The 22,765-nt window shown below is 37.5% G+C and overlaps 3 protein-coding genes across 3 annotated transcripts; 2 read left to right on the top strand and 1 right to left on the bottom strand.

Moving 5' to 3' along the window:
• Positions 1-379: 379 nt before the first annotated feature.
• Positions 380-8,671, top strand: dpf2l (D4, zinc and double PHD fingers family 2, like). The gene is made up of 11 exons (XM_043257647.1): positions 380-851; positions 1,788-1,948; positions 2,024-2,131; positions 3,045-3,241; positions 3,309-3,401; positions 3,617-3,701; positions 4,066-4,197; positions 4,360-4,491; positions 4,574-4,686; positions 6,039-6,120; positions 7,791-8,671. The coding sequence occupies exons 1-11, from the start codon at positions 820-822 to the stop codon at positions 7,871-7,873; spliced, it is 1,218 nt and encodes a 405-aa protein (XP_043113582.1). The 5' UTR covers positions 380-819; the 3' UTR covers positions 7,874-8,671.
• A 1,301-nt stretch (positions 8,672-9,972) lies between these two features.
• chrm1a (cholinergic receptor, muscarinic 1a) lies at positions 9,973-16,966 on the bottom strand. Its single transcript, XM_043257646.1, has 3 exons — positions 16,635-16,966; positions 12,184-13,003; positions 9,973-10,942 (listed from the first exon to the last, which is right to left on the bottom strand). Exons 2-3 carry the CDS (start codon positions 12,898-12,900, stop codon positions 10,283-10,285), a joined length of 1,377 nt encoding a protein of 458 aa, XP_043113581.1. The 5' UTR covers positions 12,901-13,003; positions 16,635-16,966; the 3' UTR covers positions 9,973-10,282.
• A 722-nt stretch (positions 16,967-17,688) lies between these two features.
• Positions 17,689-20,049, top strand: bnip1a (BCL2 interacting protein 1a). The gene is made up of 6 exons (XM_043257582.1): positions 17,689-17,795; positions 18,221-18,313; positions 18,400-18,491; positions 18,567-18,671; positions 18,748-18,866; positions 19,497-20,049. The coding sequence occupies exons 1-6, from the start codon at positions 17,712-17,714 to the stop codon at positions 19,691-19,693; spliced, it is 690 nt and encodes a 229-aa protein (XP_043113517.1). The 5' UTR covers positions 17,689-17,711; the 3' UTR covers positions 19,694-20,049.
• The last annotated feature ends 2,716 nt before the right edge of the window (positions 20,050-22,765 follow it).

A 22,765-nucleotide genomic window follows, 5' to 3' on the forward strand; every position in this document is an offset into this window, starting at 1 on the left:
AATTTAACTGATGATATTAGTAAAAGATGCGATGGAAATGTGATTAACTGGACAGGGATTAAAGACATACTGGAATGCATTAGAAGCATTTTTTTACTCAAATTGGCTAATATCAAGAATATGAAAAAGTAATTAAAAAAAATAATAATAACTAACTAGAGAAGATGGGGGTTAATGCAAGACCACGCACTGGTCGATAATTTTAGCCGAACAAGTAATTATGTATTTTTACATGGCGGTGGATTTGTTATAAATAACTGGCAACCCTTGATTTTAGCTGTTTGATTATTTTACTACAGTCGTTTATTTCAGTAATATATTTGCCCCTGGACGTTAAAACCAGTCACATTCAAAGCCAATAATGCGTTGTACTGGTTTAACTATAATATATACATTTTTCTTTTACGCCAAAATCTTTAAGCTATCAAGTTTTAATATATTTAAGGTAGGAAATTTACAAAAAGCTTTACGGAACACGATCTTTACTTAATAAGTACCATGCATCGCTAAGAACCGAATTTGGACAACTTTAAGGACGATTTTCTCACTATTTAGATAGCGCCCTCAGATTCAAGATTTTTATCTTAACAAACCGTACGACAAACCGTTCCGGTTTCCATCAATAGAAAGCTCACTTTAAAAAAACTCTTATGATTGGGTATTGTGCTCAAGGGTCGCGTGTTTTGTACAGTTTTCCGGATCGCCTTTATTACCGAGCAAACATTTTCTTCATCGAAAAGGAGAACGTAGCGTTCGTTCAAAAAGGACAGCCAGTGCGCATGCGCAGTGAAGACAACAACAGCCCACTACAGCAAAACAATGGCGACTGCCGTGGAGAATATCGTTAAAGTGTGAGTACACGTAGTTTTTAAACTCTTTGAACGACCGCGCGTGTGGTGTTCTCGGGGTGTGGCTCATTCGGGACGGGTTTATTGCCAACGGCACGGCTGGAGCGTTTAAGTGGTGTTTGGTCAGCTAATAACGAAAATCTGCACCTCGTTCATTCATCGTTTTCTGACATCAAAGCGCTACATAAAGCCATGTGTGTTCATTTAAAATCAGCCGAACTAACCAGTCCCTAGCTCTTTCTCCTTGTTGTTGCGTTTTCTTGTCTAACTTATTTATTATCAGTATTTTTAACACGTCTTTAGTTTTTTTTAGTTAATCTTTTTTATATAGATGCTAGCAATAGTACACCTCCATTGATTTCCATTGTTTGCGTACGTGACCCCGGACCACAAAACCAGTCAAAACGGTCGACGTGTTTCCAATCGAGATTCATACACCTAAAAGCTGAACAAATAACCTTTCCACCGATGTGTGGTTTGTCAGGATAACGCTGGGCCGAGATGCAACTATTGGAAAAGTCTGAGGGTGTAAAAAAAGTCTACGTTTTAAGAAAATCGCCTTTAAAGTTGTCCAGATGAAGTCCTTAGCAACGCATATCACTAAACAAAACTTAAGTGTGGATGTATTCATTATAGGAATACGTGGAACATGATCTTCCCTTGTCCTAATGATTTTTGGCATTAAAAAAAAAATAAAATGACCCTTGCAATGTATTATCGCTATTTCTACATATATACCCGTGCTATTAATGGCTGGTTTTGTTCTCCAGGGTCACACATCAGCACATTGAGGTCCACCGAATGTATTAGTAAAAGATATTTTACTATAGCTATTTCCCCAAGACTATTATTTAACTGCTCGATAGTCAATGTGCTTACTAACGGCAAATGTAAGTAACTTGTATTTGATGTTGTGTGTGTGTGTGTTGGGGACTCAAGGCTTGGAGAACAGTACTATAAAGATGCTCTGGAGCAGTGTCACAGTTACAACGCCCGGCTGTGTGCCGAGAGGAGCATCCTCATGCCCTTCCTGGACTCTCAGACCGGAGTCGCTCAAAGCAACTGCTACATTTGGATGGAGAAGAGACACAGGAGCGCAGGTTCGGCATCGGCCCGATACGCTCGTTCCCTTCTCAGTCCGTCCTACTGGTGTTAACGCGCGGTTTCCGTTTAAGGTACCGCGCCGGGACAGCTGTACTCGTATCCTGCTCGGCGCTGGAGGAAGAAGAGAAGAGCTCACCCGCCAGAAGACCCTGCTCTGGTTTTTCCTCCTCTCAAAGCTGGTATCTCTTACAAAAGCCTTAACATGACGCTTAATTTAATCTACACGACTTTTCTTTTATATAGTAACCGTCTTATCATTAGTAATATTTTTTTAGCTTAACACTTACTGGATCGATGCAACTTTTTTAGAAAAATCTGGTTGAAATGTGAGCGCCATCGTATCACTGTTTATCTCTCAAACGTGACTTTATTGTATTGCGTTTTTTTTTTATTATTATAAACATATCATCCTACTAAAACATTTTAAATGTGGTACAAATTGAAAACTGATATTTCTATGCATTTTATGCAAGCGGTGCATTTATTCATTGACTTAAATGTTACAAGATAAAAATGATTCTGTGCGATGTTATGTTATTATCTCCATATTCTTCTACATTTCGATATATGAGCCATAAAAGGCTGGTGTATCAAATGTGATACTCGACATAAAACAGACCATGGAGCACAAAATGTGGGTAGCCGTATGGATATGCACAGTATTTATAGCAATAGCCAATCAAAAATTAACTTTTTCTTTTACGCCGAAAATCATTAACATATTAAGTATGTTTCATGAAGATATTTCTAACCCTAAATGTATAACAACTTTTAGTAATATGCATGGCTAAAGACTTAATTTGCACATCTTTGAAGACAATTTTCTCAATATTTAGGTATTTTTTCACCCTCGGATTTCAGGTTTTTACATCTCTGACAAATACTGTCCTATCCTAACAAAGCATGCATCAATGGAAAGCCTATTTTTATAAGCTTTAAGGTGACTTTTTGAAAGTAAGTTTTGTTGTCCAGAACCCAAAGCATTATTTTTATTAGACCTTAATAGGGTAATGAATATGCATATTTAAAATGCATTCAAAATTAGATCGCAAATGCGAAACCCGGATGATTTAAAGCTGCCTCTCTTCAAAGCTGAGCTGGAACTGAACCTGAAGAAAGACGTGCTGGGCCCGTTGGACGGGAGCAGTCTGGAAGCGTTGCTGAAAGGAGAGCCGCTGGATAAAAGAGCGCCCACGGAGCTCAGACCGCCCGAGGAAGAAAGCGGCCTGGCTGAGATCACCGGGTCCAATGCGGCCAGCGGCCACAGCAGCTCCACGCGCATCAGGAAGGTACGGGCTTGTCAGGATGCCTTCTCCCGAACGAATGCATCGCCTGATCGTTTCCTGTCGTTCTCAGAGAATCCTCGAGCCCGAAGACTACTTGGATGATCTGGACGATGAGGATTTTGAGGAGGAGACCCCGAAAAGACGAGGAAAAGGAAAGTCTAAGGTAACACGCCTGGTCTGCTTGATTAATCGAATGCTGATGAAGTATTGAAGAGAGACGGGAAACTCATTAATTACTCCAAACCTGTAAGGTCTTTGTTTGTGTATTATTTCTCATTGAATCATCCCTTTAAGCATTTATCGTCCCCCGGTGGGCTTGGCCGTGCTATGGCCTGGAGGAGTAGAAATTTATGAAAATGCCATTCGTTTTAATGCCAGGGTCGAGGAGTTGGAAACGGAAAGAAGAAAATGGAAGCTGCTGCCGCCGCCCAGGAAGATCGAGACAAACCTTATGCTTGTGACAGTGAGTTGAGACTCGTCGCTTTTGTTTGCTGAAATCACTTCATAGCAGCTGGAATCGATTTTAGGCAACATTGTTAAACTGTATTGTTTTACGTTATGGTTAACTGCGCTTCGTTACTGTTAATTTAATCATTAAAGAGTCCTAAAAAATGTCGTGTTTTAGCAAGAAGAAATCTTAATAAGCACTGAAAATCGGAGCAACGATGCTAAAAAAAAATCAGCCGTGCGTCACGGGAATAAATTGCGTTTTGCATTCATGTATAAAGCGGTTATTTTTTAAATCGTAATAATATTTCTCAGTATGTGGCGCGCAGTGAGAGCAATCGCATCTCCCGCTTTGACTGTAAACCCTTCCGTTTTCTCAGTCTGTGGAAAACGCTACAAAAACCGACCAGGTTTGAGTTACCACTACACTCACTCTCACCTGGCCGACGAGGAGGGAGAAGACAAGGACGAGCCCGAGATGCACACGCCTGCGCCGCACGAGGAACCCAAGAGTGAGTCACGCCACGCGTATCGCCTGATTTAACGAGCCCTTTATACGGCATTTAAGAGTCGGATATCCTTGTTTCTTAAGGATATCGTATATGGCATTACAAATATTTCGGCATCCCTGCCCCGTCAGAAGATTAACGGACTGATCCTCTGCTTTATTGCAGCCCCTAAGAAAGGACCGAACGGCCTGGCGCTGCCCAACGACTATTGCGACTTCTGCCTGGGCGACTCCAACATGAACCAGAAAACGGGCCAGTCTGAAGAACTGGTGTCCTGCTCTGACTGCGGACGTTCAGGTGCGACACGGAGACGCGCCGCGAGCTCGCCGCGCTGAGATGCGCGTAATTCACACGTGGCCTTTTTCTCTCTCCTCCTCAGGACATCCTTCGTGCCTGCAGTTCACCGCCGTGATGATGGCCGCTGTGAAGACCTACCGCTGGCAGTGCATCGAGTGCAAGTGCTGCAACGTGTGTGGCACGTCTGAGAACGACGTGAGTCAAACGTGCCGAGGCGTTACTTTCACCGGCTTGGGTTAAAGCGGTGGTCCGATTAGGAACGCCAAAACTATACGGGTGTGCGCCTTGGGACAAAACAAGGTTTTAAGATCCGTTAAAGCAAGTTTCTTTCAATTGAAACGGCTCAGATTTATATTGCATTGTGGGACTAGGCTTAAGCCTCGCTCGAGCGTTAGTGTAATGCATTAAAGTGTTGCGTTACACTAAAAATAATGTATTATGTTACGTCGGTTTTAAATAAAAAAATGTGTATTTTTGGCCAAATAAAATCACGTCTGTACAGTAGAGGGAGCAGCTAAAACAAAGCGTTCGGATTCGCTGCTGAAGAATAGGATGCTGGAGAATAAAGGCCAAAGGTTTTATGTAAAGTAATTTTGGCTTCTGTGGTTGGATTGGATCCTCGGAGGTCATCAGGTCAAACGATTAATCGCGATAACATAAGTTTTTGTTCACATAATCCGTGTGTATACGGTGTATATTTATGTTTATAAAAATACACACACATACAGAAGCCGGTTTCAGCCACTGAATTAAAAATCCCAAAATTCTGACACTTTTTCTCAGAATTGCAAGATATGAAGCAATTCTGAAAACATGTCTTTTTCCGCTCAAAATTATAATTGCCAATTGCAAGCTTTTCTCTTAACAATCGAGGGGAAAAAAGTCAGAATTGCTGGAAAGCTGCCAGTCCGTAAACGGGAAAACTTATTCGGAAAAATAAGTGGGATAGTTTCTTGTAAATTGTAAAATTTCTTGTAAAACTAATGTCATGATTCTCATGTCAGTGATTCGATATCACAGCGCCTCATAATTTATATACAATTTTATATTATTATTCTTATTATTAATATATAATAAAATTTTTATATATATATATATTTTTTATTATTATATATATATATTTTTATTATTATATATATATATATTTATTTATGATATTTTTTATTATATATATATTTTTTATTATATAGAATTTATTTTATATATATATATATATATATATATATATATATATATATATATATATAAATATATATATATATATATATATATATATATATATATATATATATATATATATATATATATATATATATATATATTTTTTTTTATTATATATTAAATAAATTATGGGCTTTTTTAATCCTTTTGAAATTTAACGCACACTCCGAGCTCGGGTTTTGAAACAGAGGGTGCATTTTAATACTACACGATGAATTACTACACCCTATTGCTTTACTAGTTACTTGAGAAAAGTAACCCGATTACGTAACTCCTGCTTCCCTTCACACAACCAGCTTTTAATGTGTTGAAATGTTCCCGGGCAGGACCAGCTCCTCTTCTGTGATGACTGTGACCGAGGATACCACATGTACTGCCTCAGCCCTCCCATGTCAGACCCTCCAGAAGGTGAGGGCTTTTGCTTTTATCATCGTTCAGACTCACGCCGCTTTTCCTTCAAAAAGAGAGACGTTTTCAGGAAAGCCGATTCGTTTCTGATTCCGGTGTCTGGAGTAGATGCATCCACCGTTGCTCTATTCTTTTTCTTTCTTTCTAGGTTGGCAGAACGTGTTCACTTTATCTCGCAGTCACTACCCGATACCCTTTTGTAAGCTTTAAGGTCTCCGAAAGGAAATTTAAATAATGTACAATGTCTTGAGAGTCGTGAGCGACGCAGGACCACTGAATGAAACCGACAACAAAACAAAGAGAGCGAAAGTGGTTCTAATCACATATGGCTTTATTTAGATGACAAAGTAAAACAGCTGCAGTCCTAGTTTTGAATCGATTTATTGAACAGTGGATTTTTCGATTCTCGATTCGCAAAACCTTGCAATTAAGAAACGTAAATGTAGTCTATCGACACCTGAGAATTTGACAAAAACAACATTTAAAACGCATACAAGTAGGTTTGCATATGAACATGAACATGGAAATCACATATTTAATTTCATGAGTTAAAACAAGCACTACTGAGATTTATTTTAGTACTATATCCCTGAGATCCACAAAGCTGTAGTAAATCTTGCACGTGAATTAATATGCATAATGAGAGAATAAAATTTTGCTTTTAACATCAACATTTTAATTAAAGTTAATATGCATGTATGTGCAATGACGAGCTTCTTTTTTCTTTTCTTTTTTGACACTCTAATACGGTGTTTGGTATAAAAATTGCATTTCTATTATCACTAAATCTTGGATTGAATATTATCAGCTGGCTCACTGTTCTGAGCTCATGCACCTCAGTTTATGAGTAAAAAAAAAACATTATTGTGGATCGTGTTCATGAAAAAAGCAGACATGCATGAGCTCACAACAGTGAGGCCTGTTCTGTGTTAATCGAAAGAAAACGAGCTTATAGAAGAAAAAAAACGGAATCCAGTATTTGGTTAAAATAACAGCATGAGAATTTGATAAGTCTTTGAAAGGCTAAAGGAAGTGTTGCACGTCGCGCTGTGGACTTGTGTGCTGTGCAGTAGCATTGCACGAGGAACGGAGCGGAAACAATAAAGCCGGAAAGCTTTAGAAAGCAATCAAATGTCATGCACGTGCCTGCATATTTAAATGATCTTTATGAAGCCACACCTTTGACACAAATGAGCGCACAGGTTTATGCGTTTATTGCTATTTAAGTTGATAGTAGTCCTGTCAAACTATTAATTGCATTCAAAGTGTGTGTGTGCTGTGTACATTTATGCATGTGTAAATACACATGCATTTTAAAAAAAAGATTTGTTTATATATGTAATAATTATATAAATGTATATACAGATTTGCATGTAATTACACACATATATAATTTATATATATATATATATATATGTATATATATATATATATATATATATATATATATTTAATACACACATAAATATTATATATATATATATATATATATATATATATATATATATATATATATATACCTGCATGTGTGTGTATTTTTTATATATACACACACATTATGTAAACCAAAACCTTTATTTTGGATGCCCTTTAATCCTGATCGATCATCCGTGGTAGTTACAGCTGTGCGTTTTTAACCGATTCATATTTGTCTTTAATCTGGTTCACAGGAAGCTGGAGCTGCCATCTGTGTCTGGCTCTTCTGAAGGACAAGGCCTCCATTTATCAGAGCCAAAACCCCGCGCTGGAGTGATTAACGAGAAGAAGCCCTCGCCGTCCGTTACAAACTCATTCAGAGAGAAAGACGGAGAGGCGGAGAGAGAAGCGGCCCTAACCTAGCCATTGTTCTGGGCTTTTATTTCACTATGACTGTTACACACATCACAAGTAGTGTTGGAAAGGAACGGTTTCACACGGATCTTATGAGCTTCATGCATTATGAGCAGTATTTCCACATTCCTCGATGTTAGGGCCGGCGGTTCAGATGATCAAGCACCTGTTTATGCATTGCCAAATTTTTTTTTGTGTGTGTGTGTGTGTGTGTGTGTCTTTATTATTCACTCAAGATAAATTTGTTTACGTATAGCAAACATACGGCTTAATCCTTTGCGGATGTGACGGATTTAAATATTCATTCGTACAAGAAGCGTATCTCTCGTTTATCTTCGTCGTATAGAATTATTTCTTGTAAGTTGTTCTTTCAGGAAGTAATTGTGCCAAGGTCCAGATTCAGAAACCAGAAGACGGTGCTGTACTTTTATTTTAATTCTCATGGATTTATTTTTTTTTTTTTTTTTCATTTCTAATCTACAAAAACACTCTCATGAGGCGGGTTATCTTTCGTAGCAGAATTTTGTATGTGATTATAACCGATATCTATTATTGTTGACTAACCATATTGAATTATCGTGAGTACTGTATCGTTTTGTATTTGTTTTTGGTATATCATGTCGGTTTGTATTTGGTATTAAATGTAAAGGCTGTATTTTTCTGTCTTTTTTATTTACATTTTTCATATTGGCCTTTCCATAATAAACATACGTGTAACAGAGATATGTTTTTTTTGTTTGTTTGTTTAAAGACCGCAGTAAAATGTACCGTAGTACTATACTTCAGACCCAGTAAAAAGTAAATAATAGCCATGAGGTAAGAGATTTTTTTATATAGTTTTTAACACCAAGACTTCATATTAAAATACATAAGCTTTTAATTTATAATTATATACATTTTACATAATTCTCACTCTGCTGCTATTAAGTTCATGTCCGATTTGATTTCAAGTAAAATTAATGTTTTTTTTTTTTATTTTAATGCATTTTATAATGCTTTATATTTAATATTTTGTGCTTTTTTTCGTATTAAATTATATTTATGGAATAGTTTTAATCCATTTGTTAACCACTGAGACTTAAAAAAAAAAAAAAAAAAGGGCTCAGCATTCAAACTTTTTTTTAAGACATTTGGCAAATTATAGCTAAAGTGGGGAAAACGTTAAAAAAAAATGCTAAACGCTTTTTTTAAAAATTGATATGAGCTATATATCAAAAGCTACATGAAAATCAAAGACGTATATGTGCGACATCAACCTCAAATTTGAATTCAGTACGATTTTTTTGGTAACACTTTACAGTAAGGTGTTAGCTGATGTATTTATTAACATTAACAAAGATGAATGCTGTGATGTGTTGAACGTTGTTTGTTCATGTTAATAAAAACAGTCTTTCATGGTTAGTTCATTAACTAACGCTAATAAAGAGATTTAAAGCATTAGCAAAGGCTGACATTAACGTTAAGATTAAATGCTGCAGAATTAAAGTTCAATCTCAGTTCACGTGAATTAATGAACCTTATTGTAACGTGTTATCACTTAATTAGGGTTCCCGTTCGTTTCCAATGCGAACAATATGTGATTTTTTTTTTAATTTTTATTATTGTCGGGAACAGTTAACCTTTTTGAATTACGTCCACGACTTTTATTTCATCAAACGATTGATTGCAACCAAACGCATTTCGCTTACAGAACGTATGCGTGCGTATTGTGCATTTTTACGCAAACGTAATATTTATATATTAAATAGATCAACATACAAGGCTTAGATGCTTCCCTTAATCACTTTCCACTGATTTTAGGAATAAATTTTAGGTTTAGGGATTGGAATAAGTCTAATTTTTGGATGCAGGATCATGTCTTACTTGGCAAAATCTCTCTCTCTCTCTCTCTCTCTCTCTCTCTCTATATATATATATATATATATATATATATATATATACATAATAAATATACACAGTACACACACATATATTCAATCATTTCAATCAATCATTTTTATTCCTATAGCGCTTTTAACAGCACAGGTTGCATCAAAGCAAATATTATGTAAAGGACTTTTATTTTGGATGCAACGAATGCTTCGACAGCACTATTTTATCGTATTGTTCACGTGACAACTGCCAAAACCTTTACCAAGTCTTATACCGTTCTGAGGAAGAAAAAAAAAACCGAACAAAACAGAAGTATGATTTGACAGCGAACATCACCCAGACGCTCCATTTTATATTCTGAAGGCGAAAAGCGCTACATTACGAAACGTTGAAACTTCGTACCTTTGTTCTGTAGGATCGTTTCGAGCCCACATACTCTTTTAGCGTCGCCGTGACGTGATCAGCCGTTGCCGGTCGGGGTCCATCTGATGCCCTTCCTGTGCTCCTTCCACCGGCAGAGCAGCAGCGCCCTGAACGTGACCCGGAAGTGCTTGTTGCAGAGCGCGTAGCAGACGGGGTTCACCGTGCTGTTGACGTAGCAGAGCCAGTACCCCAGCTGCCACAGGCCCTCGGGAACGCAGTCGTCGCAGAACGTGGACACCAGGACCATGATGTTGTAAGGCGTCCACGTCACGATGAAAGCCAGGAGGATGGCGCTGAGGGTCCGGGCCGCTTTCTTCTCCCGGATCAGACCCGAGGTCCGGGCTTTGCGGCCCTGCTGGGGCCCGAGCGAGCGAGAGGGAGCCCGGGGCGAGGGGGTCGCGGAGGAACCGAGCGAGCTCTGGCTCCCCGACTCGCAGCTCCTCCGAAGATCGCCGGCCGAGGTCTTGTCCATCCGAACGAGAGGAATGCGTTTGCTGCTGTCGCCCGCGTCCGCCTGCGTCCGGCCGTAGGGGAAGTACGAGCTGGACGCCTCGTCCCGTTCCCGCCGCTTCTTCCACCACCAGGCCGCTGTCCGGTGAGCGATGACCGGACAGATGGTCCTGTGCGTCTTCTTGTGCTGGTTCTGCTCCGTCTGCGGTCTGACGTCTTCGACGCTGCACGAATCGCTGCATGATCTCTGGGAGACACGTGCGACAGAAACGATCATTTTAGTTATAGAGCGCTTTTAACGACACAGGTTGCATCAAAGCACTGTGTTGCTACGATAAATATGATGTTATGCGGTACGAAGTTCACTCACTGGAATGATTTAAAGCTTAGTCTGTCGTTTGAGTAGTTTGCTTGTAGCCCATGCGTTTTAGTTTTAATCGTGTATAATCGTGCATATATCATGCTTTCAGGCAATTATAAAATTTGCAGTCTGGACCAAAATGATGATTTTTTTACATTATTTAGTGCAAAAAAAGTTCTGGAGGAAAATAAATACATTTAAAAAATGTTTGCAGTCATTGAAATAACAAAATAATTTTTAAGCATTTTTTTTATAATTGTGCTTTTTACTCTTTTCTTTTTTATATAATTATTACATTTTTTTTTTACATTTTCAATTAAGGTTTTTGCATTCGAAACTAACTTAAATAAGTCTATAAAATAAATCTAAAAATAATTACAAGACCACAATAAAATTACTCAAAATATATTTCACGTCATTATTTTTATGCAGTTTTGTTTTAGAATTATGTTATTATTCCATTTTAGCAAAATATGAATGAATACTATAATAGCACATAAATTATAGTAAAATGTAAAATGCTATTTTACTCCATTCTTTTGCGCAATCAAATAAATCCAGCTCTTATATCTTTTTAGAAACTGTCATTTTATGTTGGAAAAGCAAACGCAGAAACGGACAATTTTATCATTTTTCTTCAATCCTGTGAGCACTGCATCCCGTGCAACGCATTTATGGAAATCCTCACGATGACATCAAAATATAAAACTTATTATTCTTTAAGCATAGCTTTATATTCTTCCTCTTACGGTACGTTCCAGACTTAAGTGTTTTGGTAGAGCCTAGAATTATAATTGCCCTATATGCTTCCAATAGATTAAAAAACGACTAAAAAATGAATAATATTTACATATTAATATATTTATGTCACGCACATTGAAACACCAGATAAACCAGACATTTCCCCCTCAATTCAAAGCCGTTCATGGACTTTTAAAACTCCTATTTTAAGCGAACTTAAACATAAAGTTTGGCGAATTTTAAATTACACATATTTTGGGTTCCCCAAAAAACTTTGAGTGACCAAAAGGAGTCATTTTTCTAGTGCAAAAAACACTGTGAAGGCTCCGCGGTGTTAAAGGTTCTCCGCTGAAGCGTTTTTAAGAGCTGAATGAAAGCAAGCCCACCTGGGAAGCGTGTCCCGCGCGAGCTCCCATGAGTCCGGCGAGCTGCTGGGAGCGCTTCTCCGTCTCGCGGTACACCCGCCAGTACAGCGCCACCATCACGCTCACCGGCAGGTAAAAGGCCGCGATGGCCGTCCCGAACGTGATCACGGGCTCGGACAGGAACTGCACAGAGCACGCATCTTCTGGAACGGTCCGCTCTCCCACTATATACTGCCAGAACAGGATAGCCGGAGCCCAGAGCACGAAGGAGACGGTCCACGCTAACGTGATGAGCACCGCCGCTCTCCTGGGCGTCCGGGTGGCCCGATAGGTCAGAGGTCGCGTGACGGAGAGATAGCGGTCCAGGCTGATGGCCAGCAGGTTCATGACGGAGGCGTTGCTCGCCACGTAATCCACAGCCAGCCACAAATCGCAGGCTAGGTTTCCCAGCGTCCAGCGGCCGATCAGGATGTAGGTGGTGTAGAGGTTCATCGACACGGCGCCCAAAATGAAGTCGGCCACGGCCAGGCTCAGGAGGAAGTAGTTGCTCACCGTCCTCAGGTGAGGGTTGACCCGGAAGGAGATCATGACCAGGACGTTGCCGATGACGGTGATGAGGGAGAGCGGGACGGTTATGAGCGTGATCGTGGCCATCCTCCAGGAGACGGCGCCGGAGGCCGACGCGTTCGGCACGTTGCTTAAACCGGAGAGATTCGGCGCGAACGAGGTGCCGTTCATCGTGGACCGGAGACGGCAGGGTGGGTGAGACGATCTACCTCTTTAAAAGCCCAGCGCATGCTTCGTGTCGCGTCGTTTAGGGCGCTCCTGATGGTCGGTCATTCTGCGTGGACGAAAAAAAGGTTTGCACAAAAGGTTTTAATAAGCACAGACGCCGCTGTCTTCAAACCTTACTTCATATGCATTTTTTGGAAGTCACGCATTATGAGGAAAGCTATCCGATGTGTGCGTCAGAAACTGAAGGCCTTCACACGGCAACCTTTCAAAATAAAAGTTCGGTTTAGCTGGAAGAAATTGTGAATTTCATGTAATAGTAGTAGCAGTAATTATCGTTATTTATATTATTATTTAAAAATCTTTTGAAAGAGTTTTCTTTGGTGTTTGATTAACATAATAATTAAAATACACAACTGTTATTGCAAGCAAATTAATTTAACTAACTTAAATTTAATTAATATATTATATTATATTATATTATATTAATATATTAATTAACTCATTTAATTAATCATAGCTTTTAGTTATTAAAATGTTATTAAACCATTAAAATGCATATTAGAAAAATGAAAGGGTAAACAGAATTTGAGAATTAACGCAGTGACACCATTTCCTGTTTTACTTTTCTGCACATTTCTCTGATCGACGAGCTTTTTAAAAATAGCAATTTTTAAAGAACGTCTTTTTTGTATTTTTTTTTTTGAGCCTGGGCCACAAAACCCGTCACAAAGGTTCATTTTGTTTGAACTTGAGATTTGAAAACAAAACCAAATAAACAAGCTTCTCTGTTTTCGGCTAGGACTGTATTTGGCTGAGAACTAATTAGAAAATCTGAGGGTGCAAAAAAAAAAAAATGCTTAAAAAAAATCTTAAAAAATGTCCAAATTAAGTTCTTAGTAATGCATATTACAAATTTATAAAAAAATAATTTTAATACACTGTAGGAAATTAAAAAATATCTTCATGCAACATGAACTTTACTTAATATCCTAATGATTTTTGGCATGAAATATCATTTTGACCCATGCAATGTATTTTCGACTATTGATAAAAACATACCCCGGTGACTTAAAACCTTTAGTGGTCCAGGAATTAAAACATAACAAAAGTGCCACTGTATTTTGTTATAATGTGTATTATAATTAGCAGCTAAAACAAACTTACTTTACTTATTTGAAGACTATGACTACACCGTGACGTTTTGCTGATGACTGTACAGAAAATAAAATTATTACATGTTCAATATTTGACTGGTCACGGTGACTGCAACAATAAAATGCCGGAAAAAAAACCCTTAATGAGAACAGTAAACTCTAATTAGCGCAAAAGTCAGGGTGTATGTTTGTTCACGCAGTCTGTTTATTGACGGCCAGCCTCAAACACACGCTAGCCAGCAAAGTCAACAGCGTCATCCTGAAAACAACCCTTCACGTAGATTTAATTTTCTCGTGCTGTAGCAACTCCAGGCTCTTCTGTTCCAGGGCAAAAAAATAAAATCAATCAATCACCTTTATTTATATAGCGCTTTCAACTAAATAAGTGGAGTCAAAGTTGGAGGACGGAGCGTTTGGTAATGCGTAACGACCAAATCAGCGCTCGCTTTTCAGTTAAAGGCATTTCGTTATTGCCGTCTAGATCAGGATCACGAAGAAAAACGCTTTCTCGATTGCGCGGGAAAGCTAGCGTCTCGTTTCCAGAAAAGCAAGCGAGCTTTTTGCTTAAAGCGAGCTAAAAAATCCGCCAGTGGGGTAAATCGTAATCGTGTTTCGGTGAGAAATACGATTATTTTTCTTGCCCCATTGGCGTATCGCACGACCATCGCGTTGCTTTTCTGGAAACGAGGCGACAGCTTCAAGAAAGCTCGAGAAATGTTTGCGCGGTTCTTATATAACGTTAACCGTTTTTACATCGAGATACGACGCCAACGTCAAGCCTGTTAAAGCTTGCAAATGAGTGCATCGATCAGGAGCACGACTTCCAGGGTGACCGCAGTGCGCTGTTATATAATTAGTGATGAGGCCTGATATATAAAAAAGACTTTAAGCGCTTGACAAACATGGCTTTCTGGTCCACGGATGCAGATCCTTCTTCCGAACGCCGCCGGTAATCCCGTTAGACAGGTTCCTCTGTATGAAAAAACAACACTCTCTGGAAAACAGGTCAGCGCGGACCACCAACGTCATCAAATACAATTATTATTATTATTATTTGCACAAAAACAGCAGGGGTCTATTTGTAGCAACAGCCGAGAACCCGCTGCATGGCTCGAGACGATCTTTTCTCCTCCGCGCCAAACAATGGTGAAGATGCGAAGCGAAGATCACGTTCTGTGGAAACATCTCGCGCGCGTGTGCTTGAACAAATACCCCAAAACTTGTTTTTTGATTAGCATGCACGGATGAGAACTCGACTCTAAACGGGATTTTCTCAGCGTTTGGGGGTGTTTTTCGCACCCTCAGGTCACAAGGTGTATCTCCGATCCTAACAAACAATGGGAAGACGTTGATGCAATGCACCTCGCTCTCGAAAAAACCGACCCTGGTGGCGTGGTCCGGGCACTAGGACGACACTGTCCGCATTAAATTATTAACGATTTTTCAATAAATTCTCAATCTATAAATAAAATGCACGTTCATTTCTGAATTGCAGAAGCTCGGTGTGGTCTTATTTTGGCCTCGTACTCAAACTCGTGGGTAAAATAACAAACAAGCCCCTCGACTAAGAAACACACGGCGTCAAGAAAGGGTCAGGGATCAGACGCTAAAGCCAACATTATAACACGTTTTCACGGATACGGAAGACCGAAACTGTGTATATCTCAGCAGTACTGCCTAGAATACTTATTATATATATATATTACATGATAACAGCTTAGTCTTTAACGTGATCTCGACTGCTTCGGGACTGCTTTTGACCTGATCGTAAACTTGAACGGGATTACTGTCGAGCAAAATAAAATATACTGCATTCTTTGTTTGTCATGAAACATTACAAACCATATTTACATACATATTTAACAAAAATGAGTCAACCAAATTAATTTTCTACATTTTAAAGATTTTTATTTATTTACCAGTCCACTGGGAGGTGTGTTTTTGTCCTCAATTTACGAATTAAGGCGACGCAATAATCTATAAATAATTGACTAAGGTTGTGTGAATAAGATGTGCCCATTTAGTCCTAATCCGTAATAAATAACTGTAATTAAGCATAACATTTATGATTACATAAATCGGGGCGACAGGCTATGTTTAACAGTTATTTTGTATTTTTTTTAATAAGAAAATGTGATATAATTCACGTATTTGTTTCTCTGTGAAACTAAAAATCAAATATAATGTCAGACATGAGCTAAATAAGCGTATATGAGTTATATAAAGAAGGCAGAAATCAGCTGCTTAAGATGTGTTTTTTCAAAGATATCAATATACAATGATAATTTATATATTTGAAAATATTTTTAATTTTTGTGTGTGTGTGTGTGTTCATGCCGAAATGATGCTGAAACACACCAAATAATCCACTTCATGGCATTTTTCGCCGTGACAACTTACCCCGTGCAGCGCGAAAATATGCCTGTAAAATATTTGTACTATTTTAAAATAATATTAATATTTTATATTTTATGCCTGTAACATATTTCACAGTAAAAAAAAAAAAGAGAACTGCATTTTAAAACGTCCCAAAAAAAAGCAGCGTCTGAGCAACCTTAACAGAAATAAATAAAGGCACCCTACCTCACGCGCTTCGGCTTCTTTTCTTTCGTTAACACCGCAGGTTTCTCAACAATAAAACGCCCTGGAGTTTGTGAAGTGTGTATCCTCTCGGGTCTGTCGTCTCCAGCCTGTAACGCAAATATATTCAGAGTTCAACAATCAAACAAACTGTGGAGCTGGACAACACACGACACTCCTCAAAACTAACGCCATCCCTCCGGTTCGAGGGCACGCGCGTTTTCATTTCTTCCTGTTATCATTCACTTGTTTATTTATTTTATTTTTTTTATTTTGGCTCCGTTAACCGTCTCGAAAATTAAACTTGATGTATGCAGTGTCACGTCTGGGGTTCGTCTTTGCTCAATTGCTAACAGCAGAGGGAGCTAAACGACAAGAAAAGTCCCCTCGTCTTTCTCTGTGGTCTGTTTCAGTTCACTGATTCTTGTCTAGTGTTTACCAACTAACTGTTAGCGTTTCTGAATTAACAGCATGGTTGTTTTGTTAGACCCAAAACGGTCCTAAAATATTTCATCATGCTTTATTGTGTTTTGGTAAAGGGTAGGAGTATTATTTTTTTTAACCCTACCCTTTAAAAATAAAATAAAATAAAAATAAAATAAAATTAAATTAAATTAAATTAAATTAAATTAAATTAAATTAAATTAAATTAAATTAAAAATATTAAAGTATAATTGTAATTATCCGGTTTTTTTCCTTAGGTCGCCCACCGGAAAGTTAGCAATGAAAGAAGAGTGTCGAAAAAACGCATGGGATGTGTAAAGGAAACAGAAATATCAAGTGGAAAATAAAATAAAAGAATAGAATAGAAAAATAATCATTAAAAAAAACAATAATGTAATATACAATACAATCAGGTGATCAAAGACTAACGCAGTCAACGATCGGCCCGCCATACATAGACACACACACACACAAATAAAACAAATTAATAAATTAGTGAATGGCACAGGTTTTCATTTCACATCATTTACAGTTTGTGGTTAACACTCATCGGACGATAACTAAACGGGCACCGAGCGCGTCGAGACTTTTATTTTGACATCGGTCTGCCGGAAGTCGCGCGTTTGGTCTGCAGCGATGGCATCCTCTGCTGATGTACACGTCCGAATATGCGAGCAAGAAATCATCAAGTATGATTTAGAAATAAAAGCTCTCGTTCAGGTACGACTTTTTTTTATTGCTCATATTTATAAAACGTAAACATTACAAAAAGCGGCCATATCAGTGTTCATTTAAGGACAGTACTTTAAAAATAAAAAGAATGCAATTAAAATGCCGACCACAAAAGGACCACAAAATGCTAATAAGTGACGAATGGCATATATATATATATAAAATAATAGAATAATAATAAAATATATATATATATATATATATATATATATATATATATATATATATATAAAATAATATAATAATAATATATATATATATATATATATATATATATATATATATATATATATATATATATATATATATATTTTTATTTTTTAATATATATATTTTTATGGTACCTGTATTTATTTATTTAAAATATTTTTCTTCTCCTGTAACTAACTGCATATATTGATCCATGTTTGCAGGATGTCGGTGAATGCACAGGACCACAAAGCAAACTGACAGATTTAAATTTACGAGTAAAAGAAAAATTCAGCAATCTCAGACAACGGATTCGGGTGAGAAACAAGCCGTGCAAATTTGCTGCAAATTTTAAACTTCAGACAAATACTATGCATTTTTTATTTATTTTTTTTTAAAACAGGATCTGGAGCAAATGGGAAAAGAACAGGACAAAGAGTCCGACAAGCTGACCCTACTCAATAAAGCAGAAGGGCATCAGAAACAGATGCTTAGGTGACAATGACTTCGTTTTAATGCATTTTATTCAAGAGTGTACTGGCTCTCAAATGCAGATTGTTCTTCTTGCAGTAATCAGACTGCTTGGAGGAAGGCCAATCTAGCCTGCAAACTCTCCATTGATAAGCTGGAGAAGGAGGATTTGTTAAATTCAGAGGACATGTCGATAAGACACAGGTGAGTTTGAAAGCAGCGGCTCCTCGCTGAATGCTTCGATGCCACTTCTGGGTTAATTCTCTGTCCGTTTAACCAGGAGGCTGACCAAAGAAAGCCTCGCTCAGACCTCCAGTGGCATAACAGAGAGTCTGATGAGCATCAGCCGGATGATGGCACAGCAGGTCCAGCAGAGCGAGGAGACCATGAGCACTTTAGGTGGGCATCCCACAGCTTTTCAGTATTATCCTGCTGGAAATCGTATATATATATATATATATATATATATATATATATATATATATATATATATATATATATATATATATATAATATATTTTTATATATATAATATATATATATATATATATATATATATATAAATATTAAATATAAAATATTTATATATATATATATATATATATATATATATATATATATATATATATATATATATATATATATATATATATATATATATATATATATATATATATATATATACATATATATATATATATATATATATATATATATAATATATTTTATATATATATATATATATATATATATATATATATATATATATATATATATATATATATATATATATATATATATATATATATTAATATATATAATATATATATATATATATATATATATATTATATATATATATATATATATATATATATATATATATATATACATACACACACATATTTATATATATATACACACACATATATATATATATATATATATATATATATATATATATATATATGAATAAATTATTTATTTATTTGTTTTTTTATTTATTTATTTATATTTATGACTCCTGCAGCGACGTCTTCCAGGACAGTGCAGGAAACTAATGAAGAGTTTAAAGCCATGACAGGAACCATACAGCTGGGAAGAAAGCTGATCATTAAATACAATCGACGGGAACTGACCGACAAGCTGCTTATTTTCCTCGCTCTCGCGCTCTTCCTGGCTACGGTCTTGTACATCCTGAAGAAAAGACTTTTTCCTTTCTTTTAGGTGCAGACCAAACGATGCATGTAATGCAGAAATGATGAGAGGAATGCAGCTACGAGCAGGAAAAAACTTTAAGATATCTCGGTGAAGCCGCTGATCACGTCATCAAAATATCTATATGACAAGTCAAAAAAAGAGGGAAAAAGATATGTATATATAATGACAAAGGCATGTGATGCGTTACTGTTGACTGAACAAACTATGAAAGCAGCAACAATAACTTGTTATCATTTTGATGGTGTTATAAGTTATTATTATACTAGTGCTGTCAGTAATTCAAAATAAAAGTTTTTGTTTACACACACATATACATATATATATATATATACACACATATATACACACACACACACACACACACACACACACACATATATATATATATATATATATATATATATATATATATATATATATATATACACACATTATGTGTGTGTGTATATATATTATAAATCATTAGTTGTCTGGATGAAGTGAAAGTGAAATAAACTTGATATGATTTATGGAAAGCGTGTGAGAATTATTTAAACAAAATTATCCATGTGCATGTATTTAGGCACCACAAAAGAACAAATAACAATATTTTGTGCCTCCTCCTTTTGCAGTAACCGCCTCCAAACGCTCCCAGTTAGAGTCAGGCTTCTGGCAGAAGGTGCTTTGGAGCGTTCTTCTTTACGAAACATGTCCAGTTCAGTCAGGTTTGATGGTTTCCGTGCACGGACGGCCCGCTTTAAATCACACCACAATATAATCAGTAATATTCAGGTCTGGGGACGGAGATGGCCGTTCCAGGACGTTGTACTTGTTCCTCTGCATGCCTCAGTAGATTCTGAGCAGTGTTTAGGGTCGTTGTCTTGTTGAAAGATCCAGCATCTGCGCAACTTCAACTTTGTCACTGATTCCTGGACATTGTTCTCCTGCATCTGCTGATATTGAGTGGAATCCATGCTTTAAGAAAGTTGAGGTAGCGAGTGTTTTTCTTGGAATGCCGTGTTGTTTTTCCGCCATGCGTAACGCCCCTTGTTTTGCGCAAATAACTCCATTTTAGTTTCATCAGTCCACAGCACCTTATTCCAAAATAAAGCTGGCTTGTCCAAATGTGCTGTATCATACCTGAAGCCACACCGTTTGCGGCGTGCGCAGAGAAAAGGCTTTTTCCGCATCACTCGTCCATACAGCGTCTCCTCGTGTAAAGAGCACTGAATAGTCGACACCATCTGAAGCAAGATGATGCTGTAGGTCTGTGGAGCTGTGACTCTTCTCACCATCCTCTGCTTATCTGAGCTTTTCCTTGGTCTGCCGCTTCGGGCCTTAGCTAGAACCGTGCCTCTGGTCTTCCAATTCCTCACAGTGTTCCTCACAGCTGAAACCGAGAGCTTAAATCTCCGAGACAGCTTTCTGCATCCTTCCCCTAAACCGTGACGTTCAACAATCATTGTTTTGAGGCTCCCATGTTGCCACACTTTAGAGAAGATGCAACGAGGAGAAACACTTACAACTGGCCTCCTTTAAACGCTTTCTCGTGATTGGATTCACCTGCGTGTGGAGGTCAAGGGTCACTGAGGTCACCAAACCAATTTTGAGGTCTAATGATTAGTGCTAAAGGTATTGAAATCAATAAAATGACAAGGGTGCCTATAAATGTATGCACATGGCTAATTTTGTTTGAATAATTCTCACACGCTTTCCATAAATCATATCAAGTTTCTTTCACTTCTCAAATATCACCGTGTTTGTCTGCTATATGATATATTTAACATCCATAAAATTTCTCATCCAGACAACTATTTGTATTTATAAAGGAAAAGCATGGAAATTTACAGGGGTGCACAAACTTTCGCATTCCATTGTATATATATATATATATATATATATATATATATATATATATATTTTTTTTTTTTTAATTTTTATATTTTATATATATATATATATATATATATATATATATATATATATATATATATATATATATATATTTAACATGTTTGTCTTATCCTGAATATATTCTGAAATATTTTACAGCGTAAGAGCGGTTATTTATTATTTCTAATGAGACCTGGAATTGCTCATTTTGTCATTTTTATTTAGTGATAAATAAAATAAGTATCTAAATGAGACTTGCAAAGTAATAAATAAAGCGATATATTGTAAAAGCCTGAAAGCAAAACGTTCACACACCCTCAAAATAGTTCGAGTATGAATGTCCGTCTAGTTTGTTATAAAAATGCATGCACGCTGCTGTTTAAAAACACATAATGCTTCACAAATCACTCTAATATGAGGAACAAATGTCTATACTGTCTCTCTCGATCCATTTAAAGAGTCCTTGCTGAATAGTTTTGATTTCTGATGTGTATTAGGCCTGCATGCAGTTAATCCACTAATGCACTTTTTGGGATATGCCTTCACCGTTCGGCCCTCGCTTCTTGGGTTTCGTGGCTCCAGCAGAAGCCCTGCCGGACGCTGGAGGCCGTCACGCGGACACCTACGGCCTGACAGGCGATGCGGGTGACTTAAACTCGCTTCCCGGCCAGCGGCGGAGCAGCAGCTGTTACGCGGGACAGGACAGAAGCGGAGTATCACAGGGGGGAAAAAGCTCAGAAAAGCTATGGCCGCAATCAGAGCTCTGCTGATAAAGAGGCATGCGACCCTGTCTTTCCTCCGATAAGACCCGGAAAAGCTGATTATTCCATCCCTGGTCTCTTTCTCGCTCTCATTCTCCTTGCATTGTGGCCGGAGGACAAGGTCTGTTATTTTTAGAGATGTGCGTCCATGTTATCTGACTTGTTCTTTTCAACGCCTCTGAAGAGCGGGCCGCTATTGCAACTGTGTGACCTTTCTCTTTAGCTCTCAGTGGCCCCGTATTTGACTCGAAACGACAACCATTTCCACATTAAGCTCGCCATTGCGATATATATATATATATATATATATATATATATATATATATATATATATATATTTCATCTAGCGGTTCCGTTGCGGGCAGATGCTCTGGATAGCAAGCTTTTGCGTGCGCCCTCACCTCTCCATGTCGAGCAAATTGCGCCGTTCCGCGCGCTAAGCGGA

Source organism: Puntigrus tetrazona, chromosome 14, assembly GCF_018831695.1.
Source record: "Puntigrus tetrazona isolate hp1 chromosome 14, ASM1883169v1, whole genome shotgun sequence".
Classification (NCBI taxonomy): Eukaryota; Metazoa; Chordata; class Actinopteri; order Cypriniformes; family Cyprinidae; genus Puntigrus; species Puntigrus tetrazona.